At 36.6% G+C, this 23,346-nt stretch overlaps 1 protein-coding gene across 2 annotated transcripts in view; it reads left to right on the forward strand.

The window, feature by feature from the left end:
* Positions 1-23,346, forward strand: part of SENP6 (SUMO specific peptidase 6) — a 90,826-nt gene that overhangs the window by 16,514 nt on the left and 50,966 nt on the right. For both annotated transcript variants that reach the window (XM_037391319.1, XM_037391320.1), the window contains exons 2-4: positions 12,882-12,975; positions 19,597-19,660; positions 20,368-20,510. In XM_037391319.1, the coding sequence (XP_037247216.1) occupies positions 12,882-12,975; positions 19,597-19,660; positions 20,368-20,510 (301 nt within the window). The remainder of the gene's footprint in view (positions 1-12,881; positions 12,976-19,596; positions 19,661-20,367; positions 20,511-23,346) is intronic.

Consider the following 23,346-nt stretch of genomic DNA (forward strand, 5'->3'; position numbering starts at 1 on the left):
ATGCTTCAGGTATTATTCACCTTCTTTTGTGTCTTTTTTTTGTCATAATCTAAACTCGTGCTTTGCGCTGTTGAATTGTTGTCAGTCCCATCAATGTCCACGCATGTTTTTTTCCTTTCTTCTTTTTTTCTTGAGAGTGGTTTTCTATCTGAAAGTGGGAAATTTGCGACTCTTTCATAGCTTGCTTATGGCTCCCAGTCCTCTGATCCATTCAGAATGTCTTTCCAGTACTGCGTAAATGCCTTCTCAGACCTTTGTTCAGCTGTCCTTCCCAGTGGTTTTAAGAATAAGAAACCTTCTCGTTGACTTCAGTGACAGATTATTTTCTAAGAGTGAAACCCACTTGTCGAGAACTATTTCTCAGCAGTCAAATTGAAACTATCTTTTTACTGTCTTTTTGTATGTGCCAGCCGAACTTGGGTGAAGGTGGCATGAAGTATTAAAAAGGCAGAATGCTGCTTAAGGCGTGTAGAAAGATACAAAAAATAAACTTCATTTATCTGCTATTAATGCTCTATAACATTTGTTGTAATGTGCTTGGTAGCATGTTCTAAAACAAGGGCCTGTGTCCAAGTCCTCTACCATATCATCACCACCTTTAAAATTTTGAGATGTGGGATTCTAGGAGCCCAGGCTTGTCCTTGGCTTTCTGAATTGAAAAACATATCTGTGCAATTCTGATTTGCTATTATGGAGGCATTTATTATTTGGTAGTTTTTCCTAAGTAGCTGCTGCTATAATAATTTTACACAAAGTGGGACACAGAAGCTTCAGGTGAAAAGAGTAACTGTCTTGTATGGGATGCCTCGTTCATTATTTTCTGGCACCTGGATTTGATAGTAAAGGCACCACTCTTTCCTCACAAAAAGTATAGAAATTCTGGGGTTTAGTCACCCAAAAAATTTTAAATTGGGAGTGTTTCTAAAAGAGATCCTTACTCTCTTCTTTATGTAATTATAAATAGAAAAGTAATAGTAATAACATAAGTAATAATGTCAATATGTGGCTTGATAGCAAGCATAAACCAACATTTTGCAAATGTCATGCTTGCACAGATACTTTTATGATAAGCCTATTTGGGTATTTTAGTCTTTTGCTTCTTGTTTTATGTACAAGGATAAAACATAATGGATTATTTATTGTAATGGTTTCAACAACAACTTTGGCTTTTATTACTGTTGTTTCTGGAAGACTGCATGGATTTTTGTGCAGTATCAGACTTCACCTTTTCTATAGAGTTTTAGCTGTGTTTCTTGAGATAACTGAGATGTGTCAAGGTGTTCTGTGTTGAAGTAAGTCCTATAATCTGAGACTAATTGCCAAACTCATCACTTGTAAATATTACTTTATAAGATTATGAGGGGATTTTGAGTCATCTCTCATCATTTTACCTCTTCCCACTAACAGCTATTAAACCATTCTGTTTGCAGAGGCCTAGAGATCTCACATGTAAACAAATATCTAGAAATTTTGTGAAACTTGCCCACTTCCATAAAACAGAGAAGTCAAAGTTAGTGTCCTTGAAGTGAAGGTTTTAGTATTTCCTCAGCATGGTTTAGTTTGCTACTAACTGGCTGAACATTCCAGGGTCAGAGCATGCTGCTGGAGGACTTGGTACACAGGACAGTGTATGCTTCCATCTGTGTGTGTGTGTTGCATAAAAGAGTGCAAGATTGTACAAGATAGCTTAAGATCCTGCAGGAGACTGAGAAAAGAAGATAAATAAAAATGCAGCTGTTATGGTGCGGGAGGCTGTAGAGATACAGGGAACATACTCCTTTTTTGGGAAAAAAGGGCAAATGTAATTCTTCTCTTAACTTTGTTCTAAAATGCGCTTCCATTGGGGTGTGGGTGAGGCTAAAGCAGATTGGGATTTTTTTTTTTCTTTTGGCATGTATTTCAGCACCTATTTGGTTTCAATTTGGAGGATTTTTAAGGCAGGCATATTCTAGATTGAAACGGATGTTCTGTGCTTGATTACTTAAAGTGAAGCAAACTAAAGCACTAGTAATAATATTACTAGTCTTATTCATTATATAGCATTAAACCTGCTGGTAATTTTATCTTACACATTTAATTTTTAAAAGCATATATTCTTGAACTTTCTTTTACTGCATTCGACTGCCTAGCATATGTAGTATTTTTAGGTGAAGCTGATTTCAAGCTGTGGTGAAGTCAAAGTTGGTGTCTTGTGTTGGTCAAGTCAGTTGCCTATGAATGTCATGTTCACAGGAGCAATTGTTACTTCTCTAGTGGGTGCTCTAGCAGCCTGTGTTGATGGATATTGTAATGCAAAAAGAATCACCTGGCAATCTTTTTTTTTTTTTTTTTCACTGATCATTCACAAATAGAAGATAATAAATGTTTTTAATCTTGCTGCTGAGGCCACGAAGTTTCATTTCCTTTAGAAAATGTGGAAAATATAACCAGTTCTTAAATAATGGGTTAAAATCAAATGGTGTATTTTTAATCATTAAATCACTGCCTAATTCAGTGACACATGTTTAGGTTGGAAGCTTTTTTGAGAACTAACATGTTGTAAGTAGAGCTTAGTAGTTCATTAGTACATAGACATATTTTTTTATGTTTTTTGATTACTTTCAGTTGAATGTTGTAAAAGTACTGAAAACTTACTTAACTTTGTTGTATGGTGTAGTCTCCCTGCACGAAACTGGGGATTGTGCCAAATGGAATTCAGTCTCTGAATTACAGTCTAGTATAAATCAGAATACAGAATGGCTAATGGTTGGGTACTGTAGCTAACAGGAATGATTAAGAGCAAATAACTTTTGAGAAGGTGTTTTGTTTTTATTTATGGTGTAATGTCTGCTATGAGTTAAAGAAATAGCATTTTGGCAATGCTGCTGTTTGAGTAACTTCTAAATAAATTGTGGAAGGGATTATGCTCTACTATGAGGATAGTTGGTTATTAAAAGTATTGTAGGAAATGCATGAGTACTGATGTTTTCTAGTTAATCTACACTAGTAATTTGCAGCATGGATATAAAATTTGGAAATAATGCTCTCCAAATAAAATATCCAAAGAATAGTAAAATGATTAAGGTGTGCTGCTATTGTCTTGTACAGATAATGATAAATCGGGTGTATGAATTCCCTGAAGCCTGGAACTGTGACGTTGCTGCTTTTATCTTACCATGCTCCGACTCCATTTTGGATGCAAAGCTGCATGTCAGCTATTTATTGGTTCTCTTTGCAAGGCTTAAAATTATTAACTGGTTTGAGCATAGGGACTAACAGAATGTTACTGTTTAGAAGGAGTTACACTTTGCAGCTGTGCTGCTTTTAGGCCTCACTACTGCAGGTGGAGGAGAAGGGTCTGCTTCTCTTCCCCCTTTGCCTCCCCCACCCCAGCCTCCCCACCCCCCAGCCCTTGTGGTGGTGTGTCTTGTAATGTCCCCTACCGCTGACACCTACCAGTTTATTGCCAAAGAGATTGAATTTGATGTGTATTGTCTTGCCAGATTGGTGCTTTGCCAAACCTGTTGAGTTTGTTTGTTGAAGGGTAAGCAGGCGAGACAGGACAATGGTTTCGAATGGGGAGATCGGACAGACTTTGCATGTGAGAGGAAGAGGACATTTCCCCCTTTCTTCTCTCTCTGGTGAGCTGTTAAGTCAGGTTAAGCTGTAGTACATAACAACTTCAGAATAAATGCTTTTGTATAACAACAGCTTTATTCTGCCCAGGGAAATGCAATTATTTTAAGTAACAGGTTAACTTGTGCACAGAAGAAGTTTATGGTGAAGGCTGGAGACTGGAGGGAGTAAATTAACAGGCTGTGGTTATTCTTCCCAGGTTGGTCAGCAGGCCTTTAAAAAGTTTTTGTTAACGGGGAAGTGCTGTAAGTGCTTCGCGAGGCAAGGAAACATTTCTGAATGTGTCCCCCAGTAATTCCTATGAAAGAATAATTTGGAGTGAAAGACAGTGAATTTGGGATATCTTTGACTGAATCTTGATTATAAACAAAGAACAGTGATGATCTGGAAACTCTTTGCAAAGCCTTCCTGGTTTTCTGTTTGTTCTCAGACCATATAAGCTGGAGCAGAGTCTCTCTGTTTTTTGTTGTTGTTTGGTTGGTTTTGGTTTTTTGGTGGGTTTTTTTTGTTTGTTTGTTCTAGGAATGATAAATACCAGTAATATTTTTCTGGTGTGGTACAACATAATACTATATGACATGATTAACATTATGTAATCATAGAAATTTATGTCTGTAAGAAACAGCTGCAAAAATATTTTCATGAGAATGTTTTTATCCATTGCCATACAGTTGTTTCACTTGTACTAAAATTCATTCTACTGATGTATTTTTATTAATGTTGTAGGATATAATGTTGTGTTTGTTTTGCGTGTCTGATTTTTATGGCTCATTTAGCAAAATATGAATATCCTGCTGATGATAGAATTTAATACGACATTCTAACAGAAAGATTATTCAAGTGCCCATTAGATGAGAATTTGAACTATGCAGTAGATGTTAGGTTTCATATTTACAATTGCCCTTGTAATTTCTGAGGCTCTCTTCATTTAGAAACCCTTACTGGAGTCCATTGTAACTTTATTTCTACCGAAGCTCACTGCTCAAGAGGCAATTTAAGGATTCTTTACAATTGGGGATAAACTTTCAAAAGTGAACTTCTGGACTATGCTGGTCCGGGTTATTATAACTGCATAAACCTGGCACCGTGGGGCAGTAAACCTTTAACTGAGATTACTAATTCTGCCATAAGGCAGATGTGTTGTAGCTGACTCTGAATATTTACCCAATGAATACTACCAAAATATATATATATATATATGTTGTTAATGGAGTAAATAATTTCTTTGTCATCTAGCAAAGGCTTTGTTAGATGGCTAAGGCACAGTTTCTTACTTGGAAGAAAGACCGACTGCCCTGTGATAGAAAAAGCTGATAGATCAAGGTAAGCATGAGTTTCATGTTTTGATAAAGGTGGCTGAAACTCATCTCCAGTTGCTGAATGGTCTCTTAAGAAGTTGGGTGTCTTTCGAGTGATATTTATTGAAAAGTAGGTTCATAACTAGGTGCAGTTAGCAAGCTAGCTTGTATTATTTTGTTATATTAAAAATTAGTTGATTGATAGCACTTCTTCATCTTCAGTACCTTTACAAGTAATTACTGAAATAAATTTTTCTTTTTCCAGGGATGGTAAAGTTATTTTTTCTAGCTTTTTAAAAAGAAAGCCTGCTTAGTGAATTTCAGCATACTGTGGTTTAGTTAGCAGTTGTCAGTGTTCCTTATACTCGTTGTTAGGTCTAGTGAAGTCTGATACTTACATTATAAAGATTTCTGTGTTTTTAGTGTAGTAATGTAGTTGTATTACATCATGCCTCACTGCATTGATACCTCTAATTGCAAAGGGAGTTGAAGTATATGATGTATCTAGTGTGAGCAGGAGGCTGTCGCCTGTACTAGTGTTGCATTTCTCCAGTATTCTTTTTTTCAAACAGACATGATTTATGTGATTTTTAACTGTATGTGCATTTGCAGGGTCATTTTCTAACAGCAGTCCACATGTATGGGGCCATACTGTATGGCCGTGCAAGTAATTGTGCCAGCGATTTATGACACAGCCAGGCTCAGTGACAGTCCTACCTGCTACCCCTCCCAGAGACAGTGTGCTCACAGCTTTGCTTGAGTCAACACCTGCACTTCTTTGGCTTCATGGCAAGTTGGCTGAAGGAACGAAATCGGCAGAAAACTAATCCTGTGGGGGGGCAAGTGTTGGTGGAGACGGTCTGTATTACTTTTCAGCCATATCAGCAATCTAATCCAGCTGACTGCTCTCTCATATGGGTATGAAAGCTTGTCAGTGTCACTAAGAATAGGGAAAAATGCAGGTCTTTGGCCTTTACAGAAAGTCAAATGCATTTTTTTCTCACAGCTTAGACTTTAACTAACTCTTTCATCCTCCTTTCATCCTTTCCTTACTCAGAATTGTCTGAGATGGGCCTTTTCCATTTGACCAAATTATTGAGGTTTTATATTGAGGATGTCGTGTGTTTTCTTTGTGTGCTTTTGTTGCTGTCCATTTCAGGTGAATTTTTAACAATTGACAACATCAGAGAAGGGTCTTGCTTTTTTCTGCTTTAACTACATTTTAAGAGTTTCTCCTCCTGTCATATGTTTGCAAGTTATTTTCATGTAGAAGTTATGGAACCTTACTGGACTTTAATTTCTGTATAATTTTATAGAGGGGATAGTATCTATCTGACATCATCCCTGAAAGTTTGCAGGATAAATCCAGAAGTGTTAAATAATAGAAATTGTTGATTTTTTTTTTCTTTTTTGTATGTAGATACAGTGCTTTATTTCAACCTGATGTTCCAATTATTGCAGCAAACCTGGAAACATTCTCAGAATGTTGGTTGCCTAATTTCCAGGTAGTTGGGCTGGGTTATTAATCTTGTTTTGTATGTGACTGCCTTCCAACACTTCCTAAAAATAGGTTGCCGTTTAGTGCTGCTGCATTGTCAGTTGCACAAGCTTAGACTTTTTTATGAAGATGGATCCCATGGTGCATAACTGTCTAAAATCAGAAGTGTGCAAATCAGATGCATAATATACTGATGCGTAATATACTGTAAGGTTTCCTGCTGTGCTTTGCTTATCTTATAAATTCTTCCAGTGTTCAGACTTCGAGATCATGTGTGATTACTATCATGTACTGATTTGCCATGGAAATCATATTCTGGAATTCTTGGTCATCTTCCTTGAAATGGCTTGTTAGCTTTATATATGTTTTCATACTTTAAGAGTAAACTGGCAGCTCAAAAATTGTCCCTAGCCTATCCTAACTTTTTATCCTCCAGTTTTCTTATCAAATAGGAATATCTTCCCTGTATTATCTTCCCTATAAAACCACTGAAACCTTCTTCTTCCCTTCTGAATTGTTAGTGTATCTCCAGTCTAGCAATAGAGGTCTTATATAAGGAGAGAATTATATATATTCATAATACTAGAGATGAAAAAAATGACTTCTTTGTTTGTTTTTTCCCCCTTTATTATTGGATCCTGGTTTTGATGTTATTTAAATTACGTTACTTGTTTGGAAAGTTTGAGAGGGTGGCAGACTTACTCAGAGAGAGAGAAAAGTGACTGAGGTACATAATTTTGGAAGTGTGTGTGATGGTGGTGCAATTACCTTAGGTGATGCTTCGTACCTGTGAGTAGCCACTGATTTTGCTTGACTGCTGGTTGTAAGCATGTGGGTTGGAACCTCCTGTCCGAACCAAGCCCAGTTAGCAGGTTGCTCAGGTCTTTGTTCAGTCTCCATGACCTCTCAGGTTAACCTGGTCCACTCCTGAGTACCATCATGATAAAAAATAAATTATTATGTTGAGTTGGAATTTTCTTTGTTCCAGCTTGTGTCCAGTGCTTCTTGTCCTTCTGTTGTGCATCTCTGTGGAGAGTTTAGCTTTATATTCTCTCTTCCTTCCCATCAGGCAGTTGAAGACTCCCCTCCCTGCATCTGAAGGCTGAATAAATCCACTTTTTTTAACCTCTCCTTGTATCTCCTTTGCAGAGGACCCAAAATGAGTGCAGTACTCTGGCTACAGTTTCATACGGAGGGAAGGAGTCACTTCTCCTGACTGCTGTCTAAACTTTTCTAGTATGTCATGTTGGCCTTCCTTGCCGTGTGGGTTCACTGCTGACCCATGGTCAATTTGCTGTCCATTAGCACCCCCGCATCCTCTGCTTCCTAGCCAGTTGTCCCCCAGGCTGCACTGCTGCATTGGGGTTGTTTGGTACCAGGTGTAGGACTTCACATTTGCTTTTGAACTTCATAAGGTTTTTGTCAGCCTGTTTCTCCAGCCTGTCAGGTCCTTCTGAATAGCAGCCCTGGCTTCCAGTGTATTAACTGCTTCCCCCAGTTTGGTATCACCTGCAAACTTGCTGAGTGCCATTGGTCCCAGCATCCACATTATTAACAAAGACATTAAATGGTATTGGGTGCAGTACTGATGGCTGAGGGGTGCTAGCAGCTGGATTTGTACTGGTAGTCATCATCCTTTGACCCGAATGGTCCAGCTGGTTTTCTTCTCACCTTCTCATTCATTCACTCAGTCTGTGTCTCTCTAGTCTGGCTGTAAGGGCCCTGTGGAAAACCAACACCTGTTCTCTTCTTACCTACACAGCCAGCCATCTAACTGTAGAATGCAGTTAGGTTGGTTGGCCACAATCTGCCCTTGGTAAATCCATGCTGGCTGTTCTCTTTCTTGTCATCATGTAGCTGTGAATGGATTTCTGGAAGATTTGATCCATAACCTTAATGGCGTTGAGGTGAAGCAGAATAGACTGCAGTTCACCAGATCATCCTTGTTGCTCATCTTGAAGATGTGTGATGTTTTTCCAGTCATTGGGAACATCTCTTACGCAGTGACCTTTCAGAGATAATGTAGAAGGGCCTAACAGTGGCATTAGCAAACTTCCTCAATACCATCAGGTACCTCCTGTCTGATGCAGTGGACTTCTGCATGTACAGCTGGTTTAAGTGTTCCTTAAGCCTATCTTTCTTGACAATGGGTGATGTTGCATTCCCACAGATTCTGTTGGTAGGGTTAGGGAACTGGGACGTCTTGAGAGCAGAACTTAACAGTGAAATATGGAGTGGTAAAAAAAAAACCAACCCAAACAACCCAAGTTTTTCAGCTTTTCCAGTGTCCCTTGTCACTAGGTTCCTGTCTCAGTGAGCCATGGGCCCGTGTTTTCTGTTGCATTCCTTTTGCTGCTAATATAAATAAAGAAGCCCTCTTGAAATACTTCTGCATTGTTTTCTGATGCTGTCACAAGGGCAGAATCCTTGGGTGATACCTCTACATCTCTGTTGGGAGAATCAGTAGAAAAGGTCAAGAAACACTAGTTGTCCATTGTGTGGTTACCACTGCTATCTTAGCAGAAAAACTTTCAAAGACATTGCAAAGAAAATGTTGTAACGTATTTCAAAGCTCTGTCCTCCTTTTATCCTCCTCTGTTACTCCTTGTTAATCCTTAGAAAATGTTAAACACAGTTTGGCAAATGATAAAACTTAGACAGTTCTGTTCATTCTACGTGATACTCTGCACTGTACGTAACCCAACGTGTATGAAAGTCCTGACGAAAAAAAACAGTCATTTATCAGAATATGCAGATGATTTTCCATCTTTGAACTACAGAGCCCTTAAATGCTTCTACTTTGCAAAGCATTTGCAAAGCACTCCTTTTCCCAGGAGTGGATGCTCTGTATTTATCGTTGTTTTTCTGTTGATACTACATTCTTGAAAGGATGGGGTATTTTGTTAGCCATTTGAGAAATTAAATTGCCTTCATGTGTGAAAGAACATCCATACTTTGCATCTGTTACACTGGTATCATAGAACTTTACTACTGAAATCCTTGTTTCATTGAGTATCTCACAATCAGTTTATTATTACTGCCTATTATTGGATGTAGTTTTGACAGGTATTTTGCATCTACAGCTAATTTAGGGAGAGGAAAGTTTAAGCGTCTTCTAAGCAATAGATCTCTAAGTCTATACCTATAAATGTAGGTTAGGCTATGGTTCCATGCACATTCCTTTGGAATCCTTAGTGCCTAAAATGATCACCGTTCCCGGATGCCCCTTACCTCTGCTGTACTGTCACAACTGCTGTGATAGTGTGGTTGAACAGAGGAGGGAACTGATATGGTTTAAAAAAAAAACCCAAACCCTCAAATTTCCCCCTGCCCCACTGCTCAAGGTATTTTTTCCTGAATTAGTTTCCTTCCCCAAGTTTGCTCTCAGTGAAGAAACAGCTGCGCTGACATACACAGGATGCAAGACAGGAGAAGAACGCCCAAGTTATAGGAAATGTGAGGGGTGTGTAAACCTGTCCATGTAGTGCTGCTTCACAGTGTGAAAATGCAACCTTACTGTAGTCACACAGTTGATGTACTAGAGCTGATGGTATCAGAGCTGGAAGATAAAGAGCTGTTTTGCATAGAAGCCTGTCTGAAAGAATAATGAAGCAGTGGGGAAGGTAAAACAATTAAAAAAACATTTCTGTGTCAGATTTTTATGAGTACTTGTATCCTCTTAACAATATATGTGATGACTCTAGATGAACGACAGATTTGAAAGCTTATAAGCATTCTTTTTAATTTACTTAGAGTCTGGATGAAGGCAATGATTCTGAGCACACTTAATTTGAATTTGTGTGAATGCTGCAGTATCTGATAAGTTGGTTGCAGTTATGGTGGTCTAAGCATTTGTAAGATGAGGCTTGTATTATTTCTTTACCAGTGTAACTGGGGGGAAAAAATGTGAACTTAAGGTCCTCCTGGAAAAATACATTGGTCCCAAAGCAAACCTTTGATTTAGGTTTCATGTTCAGAATGGTTCTGAGACACACAGAAAAAGATGTGATCTCAGCAGATGCAAGACTTGTAAAAGCTTCTGTGTGTTGTAGTAGAAACAGTCTCTGCTGCTGTATTCCAGGTGTGGTAGGGAGTTCTGGCAATGCTGTGATACATCTGAAAAAGTTGCTTTCCTAGAAAAGTTCTTTGTGTGGCCAGTAAATGCATCTGGCTGGCATCTGTGGTAGGTTGACCTTGGCTAGTCACTGGGTGCCGACCAAACTGCTTCACTCCCCCTCCTCAACCAGACAGGGGAGAGAAAATACTAAAGGGTCGTGGGTTGAGATAGGGACGGAGAGATCACTTACTAGTTACCATCATGGGCAAAACAGACTCAACCTGGGGAAAATTAATTTAATTTATTACTAATCAAATCAGAGTAGGATAATGAGAAATAAACCCAAATCTTAAAACACTTCACCCCCACCCCCTGCTGCTCCCCCTCCTTCTTCTCTGACCTTGGTGTCTGCAGAGTTGTGTCTCTCACGTATCCTAACTTCTCTGTTCTGGCTGCTGTTGCACAGCAGTTTTCCCTCCTTCTTAACTGTTACCACAGAGGCGGCACCCCTGTTAATTGGTGTGCTTGGCCTTGGCCAATGGCCTTGGTCTTGGAGCCGGCTAGAAGTGCCTCTGTACAACATGGGGGCAGGTTCTGCCATCTTCTCACAGAAGACACCCCTGCACCCCCCTGCCTCTCACCCCCCATCAAAATCTTGGCATACAAACCCAATACAGGTTTACATCCAAAACAATAAAGAAACAGGTGTGTTTTTCTGGTCAGCTGTAATGTAGATTCATATGAAATGATTTGCCTTACAGCACAAGGTACAAGACATGCAAAAAAATTTTCTAAGATGGTATCTTCTGTTGGATACTAGCATTTTACTAAATACTGTATATGTAACTCCTCATTTCAGTGTTTTAGGCAGAATTTTAAAGGATTTTTTTTTTCCCCAAGTGCACAACTTTGTTCTTGTTTCATGGAGGTTCACTGTGAACTTTTTTTCCTCCCATTTAGGGATTCCTCAACCACACTGTTGAATGATAGAAATTCCTGCTAAAGGAGTTTACAAAACAGTGTCCACACACACTAACCTGAAGGTGTTAAACTGCTTTCTGCCATTCTTCTTATAAGCATGCTTTTTAAAATCTGAAGCTTGTTAATTGGGTTTTACACAAAAAGATAATGCTTGGAAAAAGGATGACAGTGAAGAATACAGCAGAGATCTATGTCATCATGAATGAATGTGGAAGGATTGCTTAATACTGTCTTCCAAAGTGCAAGAATTGGAGGAATAGAGTACTAAGTAGGAGCAAAAGATGCCAAATTGACTCAGGACAAGGAAAAGGAGATACTTACTCATGTAATACATAAACAAGCTGATGTACTATCAGCTGCAAGATGCTGTTGATTCTGTAAAGTAGGCTTGATGAAAAAAGCAAGCGGGGAGAAGAAAAAGGCTAGCAAAGGCAGCTAAACACAAAAATATCACCCGTGGCTGGTGGATACTGGGGAAATCCTCAGTAGTTGCAAGCAACTGGAAGTAGAGGTTGAATATGCAATAAATATTTGTGTGTGCAATGTATATACTTTACCCTAGACATCTGTTGTTGGCTGTGATTTTTTTTTTCTTTTCTATCAAAACAGAGAGTTGCATTCATTATTTCTATATGCATTTAGAACTACATAGAGAAAAACATAGTAAGAAAAGACACATTTAAATTATAATCAAGTCAAAGCTGCTGCATGGTTTGTCATACGGAATTTGTGTGAGACAGCTCTTACTCATGGTAATTAGGGCCTGGGGTGAACAGTGCCTTAATTGCTGTCTCCGTGCTCTGGACCTCCTTCACTGAAGAATACTCCCATGCCATCATATTATATGAAAATCTCTATACTGTTGGATATGGCAGTAGATAAATCTGAAATTTGATACAGTGTGAGTGTTTGCAGAGTTTTCAGATTTTTACTTAGTTGATGCTAACGCTGAAATTTCAGTTACCATCATATGTTAATTTGGATCAGTGTCAGCTGTTGAATTTAAAAAAAAGTGTATTATGTTGCAATTGTATTTGGGGTTCAAAACTGTTGCTTTTTTATGAAAAAATTTAAATAGTGCTTGGGTATTAAACATTTAAATAATAAACTTTAAGGCCCTTTCTGCATGTGGCATATAGTTCATATCGGAGAAGGAACCTTTAACTTACAGGTGTCAGTAAAACTACCTCGTGTCATTTTTAATAGCTTGCTAACTTGTTGCATTAGTAATCAAGATGTGGACAGATACTCACCTGTATTTAGGAAAATGAGTCACCACTGCATTGATGAACTTATTTTGTTAAGTGATAGTTAAACAGCAAAAATGTAAATGCTCGGGGGAAAATATATGCATCTGTTTTATTACTCTACTTTGTGTTGATTAATAATTCGGGTTGAAATCAAGACTTTTCTTCACTTGTTCTCCTTTCAGCTTTGGATAGATCACAGTCCAAGAGAGATGGAGGTTTTAAAAATAATTGGAGCTTTGATCATGCAGAAGAAAGTGAAGGAGATGCAGAGAAAGAGTAAGGATGCTTTCATCTAGGCTATTGAAAATATAAGTGTCTATTTATAAATAAATACTTTTTTGTAATTTATTAATAAGAAACTATATAATATCTTAAAAATTCCAGTGATTGAGAAAAATTATTTCAAAGAAGTTAATATTTTAAATAGTATTGCCGTATAAAAGTGTGTTATAATGTAAATTTAATTGTGAACATGGGGCTTAAGAGGGCACAATGCATTTCAAGTGTTGCAGTTGTCTTTGGAGCTATGGTGTAAGTCTGAGGGATACAGACAAGAAATATACCGACTGCAAAGTAAGGAAATGGTAAGGTACGGTATCCAAGCAGCTTCAGCTTCTCCTTTAGTGGCGATACTACCCAGTACTTCACAATTACGATTAAGGTACTTCGGTAGCTGTAGGCCTGCATCGAGTTAAACTGAGCTTAGTAGACTATAGGGTTTACTCCCTTGTGCTTATCTCACTGGCTAGAGTTAAGTCTGCTTTTGTTCCCTGATCATTTGTTTCTTTACTTAGTATGTTTTGGATTTTGACTAAAACTTAAACCCTGTATGTGTAGTTTGAATACTTAACTTTGTCCTTGTGACATTTTATTGTTACTAATAGTAACAATAGTTTTCTCAATGTTAATGTATTTATTTCCAAAAAGACTAATGAATTGTTGAAAAAAAAGCAAGTTTCATGCATGAGGAATGACTGTTAGGTTTATTCGTTGGTTTAAAATATTTGGAGAGTAGGACCTGCAAGTTTAAAAAGGATACTATGGGTCTTGTAAAGAGGAACCGAATCCTGTGGTGAAGTACAAAAATAGTTCTTATATGAATTTGTATCTTGTAATAGACAAATATTGTGCATTGGAGGGAGGTGGGAAGGTAGACACACAACCACTTATGCTGCAGCAACATGCTATGCTGTAATCTTAGAAAAACATTAAGAAATGTGATGTTCTAGTTGTTAAAAAATTAGTTCAGTTAAGTGTGAGGTAAGCATTAAGAGCTTTTGTCAGAACAGAACTGAATCAAGTTAAAACCACTTTTTAAGTGGTTGTCAAACTAAGGGCATTTTATTTTTATTGAGTTAACTTGGGGTTTTTTCTTAGCAATCTTACATCCATTTCTGGTGCGCAGTAATATATTTTAAGTGTAGTGGCAGTACATGCAGTACCGTTAGTATTTGCATTTTACTTGTCTTCAGAAATAAAAGTAACGCACATTTTTTAAGCAAAGCAGCTTTTCTTTTTTAGTAATTTACTGCTGTTTTCCATCTGTCTCCAGCTGATGTTGAATTAACACAGAATAAAATGTGTAGTGTAGTGATCCTAAAGAAAATTTGAAAAACTGATTGTGCAACATGTTTTGTGTAATTGTATCTGATTCTAAGATGGTATTTCAGAGTGATTTTTCATTCCGTTCAAATATTCTGTACAATAAACAGTTTCTCCCGTAGCCAGTATTGAGACTTTATTACCTGCTCACATCAGTAATTCATTTTTATACCTGTGAATTATGCAGAATCTTATCTGAAAGTATAGATAAAAGAGTAGTTGAAAATTGATTGAAACTGGAGATCCTGTGTTTTTTGCTTACCTATCATCTGATACCATTTAAGGCAACTTCTCACTCTGAACAGCTATACATTTTAAGCTGCCCACATACCTACTTCTGGTAACAGCTGGCATTTTGTCTTAATGGCATTGTAAGCTTTGAGCATTTTGAAGTAATCTGTGTATTTTGCTTTTCTGATAAGTTTTTACTTTGTATAACAAAATACTGACAGAAGGGAATTTTATAAAACAAATTATTTGACAGTAAATTGGCCTTTTCTTTCTAAATTTGCTTTATCCTTAACATTTCAAAGATCAGCAGCTTCAGTTCATAGAATTGTTCCAGCATAGATCTTTGTGTCCCCTCGATATTTTGATTATACTATGCAATAAATCTGTGTTATGGCAGTTTGTAAAAATTGTCATTCGCTATGGTATGCTGATACTTACTAACAATGCTTGTAATTTACTGCATTTCTGTGTGGAGAAAGCCGTAAATCTGAACTGAGCATCTGGATGCATCTCATGCTTGTTGGTGAGGTGCAAGCATTTTGCTGTCTGACCTTATCATAGCTTTTTGCCGCCTTAATGGCAGATACATAGTAAGTTTATTTTGAACTGGCCTAAGAATAACATTCCAGCACTTAAAGGTGTGGCTGTGTTCTTGTATTACCCCAGGAGACATGTGCTACTGTCATTGGTCAATACTGGATCTACTGGGATTATCTTTCCTCAGTGAGATGAACACAAAATACATGGCTAATGACCTCCTGCCAAAGCAATTTTTAGAATAAGTAGATTATGTAGATTATTTTAAAAGAAGTGTGTTGTTTAACTTATTTGGGGAATTAGATGGGCTGTGTGATAATGGTAAAGTGTCAAGGAATGAACACAAAAAGAGTAAAGAACTTTCATAAACCAAAGATTTGGAAAAATTAATGATCACCTAACACAATATTTACATTTTTGAACTCTGTTAGAGTTGATACTTAGCATGGAACTAGTTATGGAAATTCAAAATGGTAATTGACAAGTAGCTTATCCCAAAGTAAATGCCTACAGATATCTTACATCCACTTTAGAGAGTGAAAGTAACAATTCTGATGATTTGATCAAGATTTGATCTACTCAGGATCACAGTCAAGATGATACCAAGTGACTTGAAGCTCTTCTTGCTTTGCAGAACAATAAGGAAAAAAAGACCAGTTGGTCAGTTGAACACACTGAAACTCGTGTAGACCATGGTTGGTGATGGAATTTAGTTATGTAGCAGAAGACACGAAGGGATGGCAGACTTATGCAAATGTGGTCAAAGTAATAATTAAATTGATTTCTGGATTTGACATGTTATAAGAAGCTTTCTAGTTTTACAGATGATTTTGAAGTGTCTTGGATAATTTATGTTTTACTCTTTTCCAATATCTGCATAAATGTTTTTGAAATATGTCTTGATATGTCCCATAGTGGTTTTGTAAACTGATGGGCCTGGTTTTCTCTTGGCTGTCATACGGGTTAATAGTCCAGACTTGGGCCTTCCGCTGAGATTTGTTCAATAATAGCCTTATAAAAAAATTGTATACAAATAAATGGGTCTGTCTAATTTATTTGCACTGTGATATCCTTTCTTAACTAACATTTTATTTCATAAAGTTTGAATTTTTTTTCCTTTTATTTAGGGAGATAAAGTGCTTGTTTCTTTGTGTTCCTGACTGGAAAAGCAATGATACTTTTTTATTATTTTTGTTTAGCTTTTTTCTGATAATTTTTTCCTTTTTATTCCTTTCTCACCCCCCCCCCCCCCCGATATTTATATAGGTGTTTTATACTTCTTTTAGACATTGGAATATTTGAATTATTTTTGAATTTTATTGGATTATTTGGATATTAGGAAAATTTCTTCTCTTCAAGTGTGGTCAAGCTTTGGAACAGGCTGCCCAGGGAAGTGGTAGAATTACCGTCACTGAAGGTGTTTAAAAAACCATGTAGATGCGCTGCTTTAGCAACATGGTTTAGTGATGGACTTGGCAGTCCTGAGTTAATGTTGGACTTGATGATCTCAAAGATCTTTTCCAACCTAAATATTAGATGATTTTATGATCCTGTGATTCTTTTGTGACCCTGTTAGTAGGGCACTATAGCCTTTAAATTAATAAACTTTTTGTTCAGAACCTCAGTTCTTATTTTTTAGCAGTTTCAGTTAAGGTTAGTTTTAATGGGATGGCATTGTGCATAAGTTGAATTATACCACTACTTCTCCTGTGCCTCTGATATGAGGACTTTGTTTAATGTAATTTAAAATAAAGAATGTACACAGTGTGCTGTGAGGGGAAAATATGTAAGAGTTTTCAGAAAGAAATTCCAGTTTGTATTTGAAATGTGACTGGATCAATTGGTAGTTCATAGAAATATTGCAGCTTATTGGAGTGTAACCTCAGTGATCAACAGAGGTTTAAAGTTTGGGTTGCTTGTAGATGGCAGTAAAACATTGTGTCTTAAACTGAGTTATCTAACCAGGTATTGCATAGTGCTTAATGTTTTAAAACATCAAACAGATGGTAAGTGATGAGAGATGGGTAAGTAGAATATTTTTTTTTTTCTTGTTCAATACTTAAATTTGGATGCGTAGTTGTGAACTCCCCTTTGGAAATAACTCTGTTTACCTAAAATACTTCTGTTCCCCCCCCCTAATTTTAGTAAAGGCTTAATTTTCTTTTGCTATTTTTAGGTTTTTGTTATTTATTGAATATTTAGTTATTAATTGAAAATTATTGAATTACTGAAAATACATGATTTTCAATATTTTTACTGAAAATTATTGAAAAGCTAGAAATTATTGTTCTAATGTGAAAATCTCTCTCAAAGTCTTTGGCTAAAAGCAACAAAGTGTGGAAGTGTAGCCTCCTCCCAGCAAGAGCACTGAGGTTTCATTCCAGTAGTCTTAAACCTGTTACTGTCTGATATGTGGGAGTGCTGTATAGTGTCAGGGGTTTTTTTCACTGTATAAATTGCATCTTTTAAGCAGGCAACTATAAGTATGTGGTACATGAGCAAATAGACATTACTCAGTTGCTATGTATTCTGCTCTCTGAAAAAACAGTCATTCTGATACTGATGCATATGCTTTGCATTCCTTAAAATCTAAAAATACTAATGTTTTTAAAACATCCAATTCCCACATATTTTTCTAGTCATGTCATCTTAGTTGCATCATAAAAATTGTTATAGTTCAGTTTGATTTGAGGATTTTTTCAGTGCTTTCTTCATTTTCAGTCTTTTACCTTCTCATCTCACCCATCGAAACAGCCTTTGTTAAAATCGTTGCAGTATTGTGGCATTTTGGAGCTCTAAAAATACAGGCAGTGTGCAAGAGCATTTTGAAAATGGTCATGATTTTTTATTCAAGCTGGAGCTGAAGAAGGAAAATGTATCTAGAGGTGAAATGATCTGGCTAGGTCAACACAGTAGGTGAATGCCAGAGCTACAGGTACTGTAGGTACTATTTGTGTCTGTGCTGCAGGGTTTTGTTTATTCTTTAGGTTCTGGAAAATTTATGAAATTGTTAAAATTATTGTCTTCTGATGAAGAGTTGAGAAAGCTCTGTAAGCCTTACTTGAAAAAAGAATCTGTTAAAGAGAGTTTAAAAAAAAGTTACAGTATTTTAAAATTTTAATATCCATGGATAGTCTGTATAGAAGTACAAGTACACTCTTGTCTTTGTTACACTTTATATTGCAAATTAGTGATGATCCACTGCGCTGTTCGTTTTACCATTACACACCTAGAATTGTTGTGGTCTGTAAAAGAAAGGAAAAAACAGCAGTGCCACTGGCTGTGTTGACATTTACATCATTCTTCCTGTATCAAAACCAACTGTATGCACCATCTTATATCCTGAAGTTTCAGGGACTGCAGTTCTCACCCTATGAGTCAAGAACTTTTTTCTCTTTTCTGTGATGTAGGGATATTGGTATTGCATAAGGTGGAGGAATAAATTGTAATGTGAAGGGAAATCTTGTGCATGGATGTTTTTAGGAAATTGGGGTGTGGGGTGGGTACTGAGCTAAAATCACTATATTGCAGTCAACATGTCATACCTGCAGCTGAGAAATGTTTCCACCTTCATCTCCATCATTGTTTCTCTTGTGTAGCTGTTCCCTTGGAACTCCTGGCATAACTGCTTGAATGAAGTAATTTCTCCTTGAATTATATTAATTAAAAGCCAAAAAACCATGAAATTAAAAGTTGTCTAAAAGTTGCATTATTTTGTTGGGGCCAAGAGACGAGATCAGGATTGATGAGATGGGGTTATCTGCAGGTTGTTTCTCCTGGAAGCAGGAATGTGTTAGCCTAATCTATCTGCTATCAATATAAAATGTATGATTTGGGTTTTAATTTAAATACTTAAGATTATTTGAGGGTAATTGCCTTTTACTTAAAAAAGTATGTTTTCACAGTATCATGTGGTGGCTTTCTTTTTTTGTATCTTCTTCCACAAAGTTGAAGATTACAGACATAAAAGTAGTAAAACCCCATGTTTTAATGAGCAGTTGAGCCAATCTGAGTATGCTAGTTTTAGGAAGACGTATTTTGGCAGTAATTGCTATGGGATAAAATTTAGTTATATGTCAGTTCTCCTAAAGCATTGTGAAGTTTGCAGTTTTAAACCTCATACTTGAACATTGTTATGCATGAACAAACTAAGACTGTGCTTTATAGGTTGATGTAGTATTTGACTCAATTCGAATAGAATCTTGTATAGCCTTATTCACAATGCCAGTAATATTGCCATAACAATATTGAAGGTTCAGTAGTTTTCTCTATTTCTAATTAATAACATTGTGTTAATTTTGCATTTTGTGAAACAATTTGATGTACATTGTGAAGCTGAGGTTCACATAATACATCTGGATCACTACATTGTCCATTATTGTTCCTCTTGTTTTAGGCATATACATAAAATGTGTATGTGATACATCTAAATTTAAAGAGGAAAAAAAAGCCATTTGTGTTTTAAATGTTTTGCTAGTGCTCTGTGGCATTCCAATGTATCTGCTTTTCTCTCTCACACCTATCTAGCGAGGCAAATCTGCTCAGCATAGATGACAGTGATGGGCCTTTCAGTCCCAATGAAGAAAGAAAGGTAAGTAGACTGTTTATCTCATGGTGAAAATGTGTCTTTAAAGCTAGCTAGGTTCTTAAATAATGCTGCATAGTCATCTGTGCAGTATTACAAAATAAAAGTTTGTGTTGATTTAGCAACATATGCTCCAGCTGTGTATCTACCTATCCTTAATGTTTTTGTTCCTCTTATTTGTATAGATCTTGTTGGTTTGTATAGTATCCTGAAAATACAGACACGAATAACTAGTTTTAAGTTTAGACAGCTATCACTAATCATTATATCCCTTGATTGCTTACTGTTGTGGGGATTCATATTTTATTTGGCAAATATATATTACAAAAGTCTAAACCAACCAGTATAGATTATGCTGTAAGTGATTATCTTGATTTAAAAACTGCCAGATTTTGTATGCGCATATATGTATGTGTGTGTGTATAAAAGGAGAAGATAAGTAGGCAAACCCCATGCTTTTTGTATTTTTTCATGTATACTGAAATAGTTTACAACTGCAAGATGCTTCACAGTACTTGGAAAATACTGATTTTTTTGTTTGGTAAGGAATGTCAGTGAGTAAGGGTGTAGGTGGGATATATTTTACGTGAAATCTGGTACAAAAGCAGTCTGAAAATGAAGCTAAAGTAATATTTATGTAAATATTTTGTAATCACTTTTTCTTTATAACTTTTATACAGGTATTTTAATATATGTGAATTCTGTTGTTACAGTCACTTCGTTGTCGACCTGGAGCTGTCGGCACCAGTGGTGATTCCCTAAAAACATATGCAAGGCGAGGCAGAGCTGGAAGCTTGAGACTTTTTAAAGGGAACTCAATTGGCCTCAACATGATGGGAAATAGCAAGAAACTGAGGTACTACATTTAGTTTTATGTTTACTTACCTACTTGGTCATTGATATAGATCAATGTTATATGAACAGAACTTGTACGTTTACATTATCTGCTGTGCATTTTAAGAAGCTATGCTGTTCTGTGCTTCTGAGCAAAGACAGAAAACTAGATTGTTAAGGTCTTTCCTCTACCAAAATGTTAAATAGCACATTAGTAAAATAGCAGAAGATTATTAAAATAGAGCATTCACTGGCATACTTGTCGGTGCCTTACCAATGTTTGCACGTGCTGTTGTTTCCTCTGTATAGTGCTAGCAGGTAGAAGAGTATTTCTAACATCCCCATCAAGAATTTCTTCTTTCCTTGACTCTGAATTGCCAAGGTGAATTCAGGATGCATTTTCTGTTTTCCCTACTGCAAGATATCATTTGATTTAGGTGTCACAGACTATTCTCTTAAAGGATTCAGCAAATATCCGTACTTTTACATGATAGCTTGAGATCGTCACAAGTGTTTGTGTTAAACACAAGATTGAGTGTTTAAGCATTCAGTGCTGTACTTGCTTGTTAGTACCGTCCCTAGCTTGTAAACAGACTGATCTCTTTTATTGAGCATATAATAAAAAGTGGTACATTCATGAAACTTTCTCTGGGAGTGTTTCATATTGCTAAAGTGCACTTAATTTGATTACCTTTACAGGAAGGAAAAGTTCCTAAGATATCTGGCTATACTTGGGCCAGTCATCAAATACCTTACCCACACGTAGCTGTGTGAGGGATGTTCTTGTCTTAATTCCTGCATGCTGATATGATGTTCCTCTGTCTGGCTGTGGGATTTTTAGCGAAATCCAACCTTACTATGTAATTTTTCTCCCTTTTCTATTAAAACAGTCATATTTGACTGTGTATGTTGGGTTTTTTTCTTAAGTTCCAGAAAGGTATGTGAGTTTTATTTTGGTTTTAAAGTAATTGCTGAGGTGTTTTCAGATGGTCTAAGCATTTTGTTCAGACATTCTGTTACTTATATTGGGACTGCCTTCTGTTGACAAATACTACATTGTAAACCTAAGACTTGGGGTGATTTATAAAATTCAACTAAAAAAAGTAAAATCTGATACATGTATGTTAACTTACTTAAAGGTCACATATCTACTTTGAAAGCAGGTATCCACCTTCTGTCTAGTACTGAGCTGCATGCTAAATTTAACTGGAAAATATAAGTTTACACATTCTCCTTAATAAACTGTTATTAATGAAGGAATTTAGTTGGGAATAATGGATGTGTGTAGGCCACTGTGACAGCTGTAAACACTTGCTTGATTAAAACTCATACTACCAACATTATTTAACTCCTTTTCAGATTTTGGTCACTAAATCTGCTTGGAAATGTGATTATGCTATAAGTGATTATCTTGATTTAAAAACTTAACTGTGATACCATTATATCTTTCGTAACACATGTATCACAACAAAATCCCCAAGTCAATAAAGGTTTGTTAGCCGGTCACTGTCTATATGAAGATTGGTGGTGCGGGCACTTTTACCTGCAGCGTGGAAGGTGCTTAAGAGTTACACTTTCAATATTTGGACTCTTCAACTAGAGAAGATGGTGAAGCTTGATCATGCAGCTAACCTGCCAGATTAAGTACAACAAGATCAGATCAGGTAGATACTTGAGATTCTTGAGCTGTTCTTGGTAATTTTTGTCATGAAGTGGAGGTATCTTTTTGTCCACTTTGTCTGCAGAATAGGGATTAAAAACTCCTCGGATTGGTGGGGCTTGACTCAAATTAGTATTATAGTAATACAGTATTCTCTAAAATTCAGGGAATGAGTGATAGGAGTAAGGGATATGCCAGGACAGTGAGAAGAAATTTTCCTTGTATAATACCCACTTGCGTGTAAAAAAGTTTAAACCAACCTAAAAGTTATCATCTGTTACCTAGTTAAGGAAATCCAGTATCAAACTGTTAACTTAACCCTAGTAGTTTTGTTTTGTTTTGTTTTTTTAATCATAAAGTCCTAGTTTAAATTGCTTTTATCTTTGCTAGTTTTCAATAACTTGTATCAAAATTTCTCACATTATTAAGTCCCTTTTAGTTTGTTGGGTTTTTTTGTAGCATTTCATTAAAAAAAACAAACCCAAAAAAGTTATTTGATGAACAGCAATCAATGGAGTTGGAGTTGGTCATCTGTTCCTGAAACATCATCCTTCCGTTACTTCCAGATCCATCCCTTTGCCTAGTGCAAAATTCTTCTGTGCCTTCCCTTTTGAGTCTTTTGGTCTTAAGAAGTTCCTGGGATCAGCTGATACAGTGTCATAGTATAACTTTGTTTTTGTCAGTCTAGACTTCAAATTATTCTGTGGTTTCTGAGATCACGTCAAAGAGGCATAAATCGTTATTATATTGTAAGTTCTTTGAGACTTCTGGAATAGTTCTTTGAAGGAACTTTCTGACCGCTACATCACGCTGGTTTTAATATTGTATGTTAATTTTCCTGAAACTGTGCTGAAACTTGCAAACAGAGTTTTCAATTTGGATGTGCCCATTTAGCCACTTGCTTGGAGTTTATGATTAATTTTTCTGGTGATTGTCTGCTCTGGGTTTGTTCTGTTCAAAGAACAGGATCATTGAGCAGATTTATTTTTTTTACAGCTGTCCTGCTTGGAAGCATATCTGGTGCCATATGAGCATGCTGTCTAGAACAGTTGTCTTTGACTCAAATCTGATTGCCCAGCAGGATGCAATATTCAATTCCAGCACCTACTTGAGTGTGAGGCAGAAAGCAGTAGTACTGCTTAACGGTTTTTTTGTTCTGTGGGGGCACAAAACTTAAGTTTTCCAATCATGATAGTTT

The sequence above is a fragment of the Falco rusticolus genome, chromosome 6 (genome assembly GCF_015220075.1).
Source record: "Falco rusticolus isolate bFalRus1 chromosome 6, bFalRus1.pri, whole genome shotgun sequence".
NCBI lineage: Eukaryota > Metazoa > Chordata > Aves > Falconiformes > Falconidae > Falco > Falco rusticolus.